This window comes from Fukomys damarensis, unplaced genomic scaffold (genome assembly GCF_012274545.1).
Source record: "Fukomys damarensis isolate Sample0158 unplaced genomic scaffold, DMR_v1.0_HiC HiC_scaffold_37, whole genome shotgun sequence".
Taxonomy (NCBI): Eukaryota; Metazoa; Chordata; class Mammalia; order Rodentia; family Bathyergidae; genus Fukomys; species Fukomys damarensis.
This window is the reverse complement of record NW_022900949.1, coordinates 8,247,536-8,255,352: the sequence shown is the minus strand read 5'-3', so window position 1 is coordinate 8,255,352 and position 7,817 is coordinate 8,247,536. Positions and strand designations below refer to the sequence as shown.

Genomic DNA, 7,817 nt, shown 5'->3' with positions numbered 1-7,817 from the left:
CACGGCGGGGGGTCCCAGGGCTCCGGGGTCGCAGGTGGGGGCGAGTCCTGCGCTCTCATTCGCGCTTGCCTGAGTTACTCCGGGTTCCTGCTTTTTCCCCCGGGACTTCTGGAGTTCCGGCGCGTTCTGGACTTTTCGTAGTTTACGAATCCCGGCAATGAATGAATGAACAGTTCAGTGCGGCCACTCGTGGCGGTGCTGGACGTCCCTGGCCGCTGTTTTCCTGCGCACGGGGGTGTGGTGGGTTACACTGGGTGGTGTGCGACTGCGCTTGGGCCCCCCGCCCCCTCCCCGCTTCATCTTCTACAGTTGCTGGTCATTAAGGCAGTTACGTCTTTAATCTCCTTTGCCCGGCTCTGGACTAGGGCTGGCAGAACACGGGGGCTGGGAGTTCTCCTAAGTGTCCGAACCCCTGCGCCCCCATAATCTGGCCGTGATGGGGAAACTGACCTTTGGTTCTGCTGTCTCTCCCACCCAGCACCGACACCATGTGGGTCCAGGTGCGGACCATGGATGGCAAGGAGACTCACACCGTGGACTCGCTCTCCAGGCTGACCAAGGTGGAGGAATTGAGGAGGAAGATTCAGGAGCTGTTTCACGTGGAGCCGGGTTTGCAGAGGCTCTTTTACAGGGGCAAGCAGGTAAGCCCGCCCGCACACACACCTTTGTTCCTGGCTGGTCCAGGCACCCGGCCACTGCAGCCACCAGCAAGCACGGGCAGACTCCCCCCTCGTCCGGTCGGCTCGCGTCTCCCGGAAGGAGAAGTCTCGCAGAAACCTCAAATGCTTGCGAGCGAGAGGGAAGGGACAAAGGCCAGACTCACACACTGACGCGCCAGGCAGGCAGCTGGCGCTCCAGTCTGCAGAGCCTGGGCTTTTAAACTTTTGTATTTTATTTTTTATTTTAAAAAGCTTGTCTTCAGATAATTTCTAAAGAAAGATGTCGGAGGTGGCCAAGAGAGGGCTGAGGAATTTCGCAGACGAGCCCAGCTGTAGAGCGCACCCTTAAGCAGTGGAGATGGGACCAGGTTTTTCTTTTACAACACACCCTGATGGCCCACAGCCTGCGCCATTCAGCCTCAGACTCCGATCAGGATGTGTGATTAGAGATGATTTGGATTAGTTTATTCAGAGTCAGAGTTTTGGTCACGCTGGGCTGACCTGGAGGGAGGGTGGTCTCTGCGGGGTCTCCCCTTACCACATTTCTGCACTGTCTCCTCGGTCCCCTGAGCTGTTAACATGGTCACTGTGCTGACAGCTGCCTGCGCTTGTGACGCTTTATGGTTGGCACCTGGGGGTGTTGCCCCTGTGATGGGGACGTGGATCCATGCAGCAAGTGGGGTTTCCTGGGTGGGCCAAGATGTGTGGTAGCAGGTTTGGGACTCACCTGCTGGGACTGACTTGGAGTTGGTGATTATAATTATTGGTGACAGGACTATGGGACTGGATAAAAAGTCTCAGTATGACTGGGTTTTGTGTGCCTGACTTCGTTGTCGGATTTTAAACCGGGTACTGCTGCCATCTGCTGTCTAGATTGGTAACAGATGCTGTGCTGTTGGCAACGAGTCGAGGGGGTTGGGCAGATTCTGCCCGCTTGTGGAAACAAGACTTGATGATTAATTTCTTGGGGAAGCCCTGCCCTGGGAGACCTTCCTTAGCCTCCTTACTATAAGAGACTGAGGCCATGTGAAGATTTTAAGAATCCAGTCTAGCCGGGCTTGGTGGTGTCTGTCATCGAACAGTCTAGTAGGCTGAGGCAGGAGGATCAAAAAAGTTTGAGTCCAGCAGGGCAACTTAGTGAGACCCTGTTTCAAAAAAAGGGCTGGGGGGCTGGGGATGTAGCTCAGTGGTTTCAGTGCCTGCCTCACAAGCGCAAGGTCCCAAGTTCGATCCCCAGTACCAAAAAACAAAACAAATCCAAAAAAGGGCTGGGGATGAAGCCCAGTGTAGGGGCCCTGGGTTCAGCTCCCAGCACCGCTAGAAAAAAGCCCAACAAAAACAAGTTGATTTAAGTAGCCCGGGAGCTGCTGTGCTGGAAGGTGGCAGTCCAGCTGTGGCTTGTGCAGCAGGCAGGCTGCCATCCCAGGGGAGCTGTGCTGTGCATACTCTCTCCTCTAACCTGATGGCTGGTTTTTTCGGCATCTCAATGACTTTGGACTGCCAGTGTCTTGCTGTGTAGTTCAGGCTGGCCTTGAACTCAACTTGGTAGTCCAGGTTGGCCTGGGACTCACAGTGGTCCTCCTGCCTCAGCTCCACACCTTTGATAACCATTCTGATCGGCCCCTGGTGTGTGGGTCCACGCAGGAGCTTTGGAGAGCCAGGTGTGCCTGCTGGGCTCATGGTGGCTGGTACTCTCCATGCTTCCTTCTTTTCTTTTCTCGGTACCTGGGATGGAACTCAGGTCCTTGCACTTGCGAAGCAGATGCAGTGCCACTGGGCTAAATCCCCAGCTCTCCTCAAAGTTAAGGAATGAATGTTACCTGGTGTTCACTCTGTGCCAGGCACTGGGTCCAAGTTTTCGGTTCTACATTTCAAGAATGCAGAAAGTTAGGACGAGCCGTGAACACCTATGCTCACCTACCACGTTCAATTTGCCTACCTGGGCATTGCACTGTATTCAGGTTTTTTGTCCTTTGAGACAGGATCTCACCGTGTTGTCCAGGCTGACCTTGAACTCGTGGCGATCTTCCTGCTTCAACCTCCCAGGTGCTAGGATTACAAATGTCCACCACCATGCCCAGCAACTCGGCCCATTTGTAGTTTCTTTTTTCATTTTGGTACCTGGATTGAACTCGGGTCTTTGCGCTTATGAGGCAGGCGGTGGAACCACTGAGCTGAATCCCTGGCCCTAGTTTTTATTATTACACAAAGCTTGCTAGGTCACCCAGACTGGCCTCAAACTTGTGATCCTCCTGTCTCAGACTCCCAGAGTGCTGGGATGTCCAGTGTGTGTATATTTGGGTATATAGAGATATATACATGCAGACTGAGGAACTGAGGCAGACATCTGTCCACGTCACCCAACTCCATCTTTCTCTCCATTTGTAATAGAATAAATACAAAAGTGTCTCCCACATCGGTGCCCGCTGATGTGTGGTAAGAAGAGGAACAGCTGTGTGTCAACAACATCAGGTCTGGGCCTGACTCTGAGAAGCCCACCCCAGCCCTGTTGAGCTAGGTTTCAGGCCCCACCGGTAGTTAGGAAACATCCTGTGTTCCCCTCTTAGTCCCCGCCTCCTGCCCGGCCCAGGCAGTGGTCTTGTAGGGAATGCGCAGTTGCTTCCGTCTTCCGGGTGAGGGAGCCAAGCCTCAGACCAGTGGCGCCACTTCCCCAGGTGCCCCGCTGGGGAAGTGGCCAGACCACGGGAGGTGTGAATGGTGACAGGGTCGGGATGAGGGCGCCAAGCTGAGTGGAGCCTGCACCGGCGCTGGGCTCAGTCCCGGGAGAAAGTAGCCAGCGCGTGGGCTCTTCTCGCGAGTGTTGGGGAGCAGCTGTTTTGCTTTGGGGTGCGGGGGTGCAGCCCATGGCCGGGTGCTTACTGGGCCAGCGTGCACCCAGGCCCGCCCCCTCGTTTTTGGTGTGTCCTGGCAGCCCCGAAACCTGCGGGGAGGCGGCTGTCTTCCGGAAGTGGCGATCCCTTTGGGAAATGGGGTGGTCATTAGGTTGCTGGATTGGCGGAAACGCGAGCGGCGTGTGCGTGTGTGCGTACGTCGTGCGCGCATGCGCAGGATTTGGTCCCCCGCCGGGGCCAAGGAGGGAGGCGTCTGTGTGGCTGTTCTATAAATTAACAATAGTCGTCATTACTCAGGTACGGTGCGCTTTTTATGGAGCCCTCCCGCCTCTGAGCGCCTCTGGCCAGCCGCTGGTTTCCGTGGCTCCCGTTGCCAACGTGGCTGCCGTGGGTGCCCACGTGGCCGCGCAGGGAGAAGCTGGTGACGAAAGCAGGTGAAAGGCTGGCCCGGGCCTGGCCCGCGGAAATAGTTCAGTAGACCACTTACTTGGCTCACAGTCGAAATGGCGCTGTGGGGCTGGGACTTTAGCCCAGAGGCACCACGCCTGCCTTGCAAGCCCAGGATACTGAGTTGATCCCCGGTACCAAATAAAATAAAATAAACTCTAACTGGAGCTTTGCACACTGAGGCCGCGGCACTCTGTGGGGGCGTCCTGAGCACCGCCGCTGCTGAGCGGTGTCCTCAGCCTCCGCCTGGAGCTCTCCCAGTGTTGGCAGCCACGCGCGTCCTCAGACGTCACCCATTTGAGAGCTAAGGTTAGGTGATCTCAGGACCATGGCTGAATTGGCCAGAGCTGTGTGAGCGCCTGAGCGGTCAGTCAAAATGGTGGCCTAGGCCGACTTCGGATGGGTGCTTGGTCCCTGTGTGCTGCCTCGGTTGGGCTGGCACTTGTTTTCCCTCCCTGGGTGGCAGAAGTGACCAGAGAGTTTGAGGCCAGCATGGGCAGCATAACAGGATCTCACCTCAAAAAATCAAAATAAAGCTGGGCACTGAGATATGTACTTGTTATATCAGCAATTCGGTGGGCTGAAGCACAAGGATCACAAGTTCACCTGCCTGAGAACTTAGCAAGATCCTGTCTCAGAATAAAGGAGGGCTAGGTATATAGCTCAGCAAGAAGGTCGTGGCGTCAATCCCCAGTATGGCAAAAGAAAGCAAAATAGACTTTATAATAATGGGTGCAGAGCCAGGCATGGTGGCGCATCCCAGTAATCCCAGCACTTGGGAGGCTGAGGTAGGAGGATGATGGCCAAGAGTTTGAGGCCAGCCTGGGCTACATAGTGAGACCTTATCTCAAAAAAACAACAAAAAAATCATGGGTGAAGGGCAGAATTGCCATGCTTGCTGGAGTTGTGGACCAGCTGGCTGGCTGGTACCTGGGTTTCCCTGCTGGGGATAATGGCACTGCCATGGTGTGTACTGGCCCCATTGTTGTTTTCAGGTTGGGGCCCTCAGACTTTGGTCTCAGGACCCTGTCACAGTGCTACATGCTGAGGACCCCAGGAGCTCTTGGTGAGGTGGATTCTGCCTGTTGTCACCGCGTTAGACGTGGACAGGTCATGCCAGTCTGGGCACCGTAGGCAGACCTTTACGCGATATCCAGCAAAATATCTTGGGTGTGGTGGTGCACGCCTGTAAATCCTGGCCCTCGGGAGGCTGAGGCAGGAAGATCCTGAGAATTGGAGGCCAGTCTGAGCTACACAGTGAGTTCAAGGGCAGCCTGGACTACATAGCGAGACCCTGTCTCAGAAAAAGGAAGGAAATTGGTAGGTGGCCCTGCCTAAGACTGCACACACGCGCGTTCCCTTGCACCACATTTCCATGGCAGTCTCTGGTCTTGTGGCCTCTGCAGTCTCCTTCCTCTGCGCCTTCCTGAGAAAGGCCTGCAGCAGGCATCCTGTGCCCTTGCCGACCTCTGTGAGGCTGGTGAGGGTGGTCCTCAGCTGTGGCCTGGCTCCCTTGTCCCTGGCCATCCACCGTTTAGTGTGTAGGCATTTCTGTCGCTGAGGTTCCCTGTGACTGCTACTCCTGCTTGTGCCCTGTCCTCCATGCCCTGCCTGGGATCTAGGGTCTCCTCCCCCTGCCCCCACCCCAGCTGTCTGTGGGTCTGAGATGGACAGTGGGGGCCACAGCAGTTTCTGGGTCCTGCTCCCCACCAGTCCTTCCAGGTGTTTGTCTGAGATGAGTCTGCCCGGCCCGTGTGGCACCCTGCTGTCTGCTTCTCCCTGGAATCTCAGTTGCTAAGCCCGACAGTCGAGAACTGCTGCTTGTGGCTTGTTTCCTGACCTGTGGTACCCTAGGCAGCATTTGGGACCGTGAAATGCCCCATAAACATAGCATAGAAGGGTAAAAAGTAGGCGGACGTCGTAGGCATGGTGAGCTTTGCTTGTTCCTTTTTCTTTTTTTAGGGCTAAGGATGGAACCCAGGGCTTTGCCCACAGCAGGCAGGAGCTCAGCACCACTGAGCGAGCCTCCAGGCTGTTTTAGTTTTTGGGACAGGGTCTCACTGAGTTGCCTGGGCTGGGCTCTAGCTTGCGACCCTCCTGCCTCTACCACCTTCCAGGCTTCTGGGATTAGAGACGTGCACCACTGCAGTGGGCCGGATGCTATTTTTTAATGTCACGAATGTGAACGTGCTGTATACACACACGTCTTTGTCGTGGCATTTTAGTAGCTCTGTGCCGGTGCACGTTAGCACCATGGCTGCTTTGTTCTCGCAACGACTTCACAGAAGACCTTTTGTCTGGGTGCGATGTGATTTATCCACCACTTTAATATCACTGCTCACTTTGGACCGTTTTGTCCTCTTTGCCACAATAGAGTTGCTGACCATCCTTGTCCCAGTGTCCGCGTGTGGCTGAGGTAGAGGGACAGGCTCGGTTTGTGGAGGAGTGGTGTTGGGCCAGGACTGTGCGCCTGGGCTTTGAGGAGCCTCTCTGTGCACTGTCAGGGTTGCAGTTATTACGTGATCAGCTGTATTCTGAGAATATGAATGAGAAACTCCGGAAGTAAAGCGGACCACATTCATGTAAGTTTTTTTTTTTTTTTTTTTTTTTTTTGGTATTGGGGATCGAACTCAGGACCTTGTGCTTTCGAGACAGGTGGCGGAACCACTGAGTTAAATCCCCAGCCCTTGCATAACTTGTTATTGTGTGTTGGTGCAATTGTCTGTTTCCTCTTTATTTTTTTGTGATACTAGGGATGGAACTCGGGGCCTGCGCACTGAGTGACATCTTCAGCCCTTTTAAAAAATTTTTGGCTAGGGTCTCCCCAAGTAGCTAAGTTGGAACTGGGGATCCTCCTGCTTCAGCCTCCTGGAGTGCTGGAGTGACAGGTGTGTGTGCCCCCACGTCTGGCTATCCCATTTTATTTTTTCTCACAGCGCTGATGGCAGAACAGTTGTGCACCCTGCCACTGAGCTGCACTTTAGCCAAGGTTTAATTTTTAACATTGGAAATTCCAGTCTAACCTGAGGTGTGACTTTCCTGTGCTCTGGTTTTTGTATATTTTATTAATGCCATTAACCTCGAGTGACATTTTAGACTCTGACAGACCAGGCTTAATCTTGGCACCCTTGATGGAAATTGAGCCTGTGGGAGAGGCTGGACTGGCGGGTTGTGGGGCAAGGGCACCCCAGACCTAGCAAGGGGCTGGGCAGGCTGCTTCTCCACGCCTTCTTTGGACCTTTCTGAAAAGTTCTAGAGTGGCCTTGGTTGGGAGAGGGAGGCAGCCTGACCGGCTTGTGGGTTGTGATCTGTTTTCCTGTCTTTTTGTTTTGGTTTCAGGGATCGAACTCATGTCCTTGTGCTTGCCAGGCAGGCGGAAGAACCACTGAGCTAAAGCTCTGGCCCCTGTGGGTTGTGATCTGGAACCAGCCCCAGCCAGCCTGGCCCGCGCTTGTCCTTCTGTCCCTGCCGCTTCCTGTCCTGTGTGTGCCCCTCTGACTTTTGTTTTTGGCACGAGGACGCCCGGCAGTGGTGTGCTGTGCCACGCCTGGCTCTCCTGCGCACTTTTGGCCCGGAGGCGTCCGTGTGGCCCGGAACCCAGCTGATGTGTGTGGGCTGGCTGGCAGCTGTGAAGGCCTGGCAGGCTCAGCAGGTGGCTGCGCCCATGGCCCTGGGAGTGAGTCCCCAGTGGGGTCCCCAGTGACAAAAGAGTAGGGGGACAGGCCTGGATGCTCCACGCCACACCTGGCACTCTGTACCCTGTTTTCCTATATCCTCTCCGGGGTTTGAATCCAGGGTCTTTACACTGAGCCCCATTCCTAGCCTGTTTTTTTTTTTTTTTTTTTTTTTTTTTTTTTTT

At 54.8% G+C, this 7,817-nt stretch overlaps 1 protein-coding gene across 5 annotated transcripts in view; it reads left to right on the top strand.

The window, feature by feature from the left end:
- Uhrf1 (ubiquitin like with PHD and ring finger domains 1) overlaps positions 1-7,817 on the top strand; it is a 35,515-nt gene that overhangs the window by 1,012 nt on the left and 26,686 nt on the right. Inside the window, exons 1-2 of one of the 5 annotated variants that reach the window (XM_010634800.1) lie at positions 22-172; positions 479-641. In XM_010634800.1, coding sequence (XP_010633102.1) covers positions 162-172; positions 479-641 — 174 coding nt within the window. In that variant the 5' untranslated portion in view covers positions 22-161. The other 4 variants (XM_010634801.1, XM_010634804.3, XM_010634802.3 and 1 more) reach the window with 4 other exon arrangements.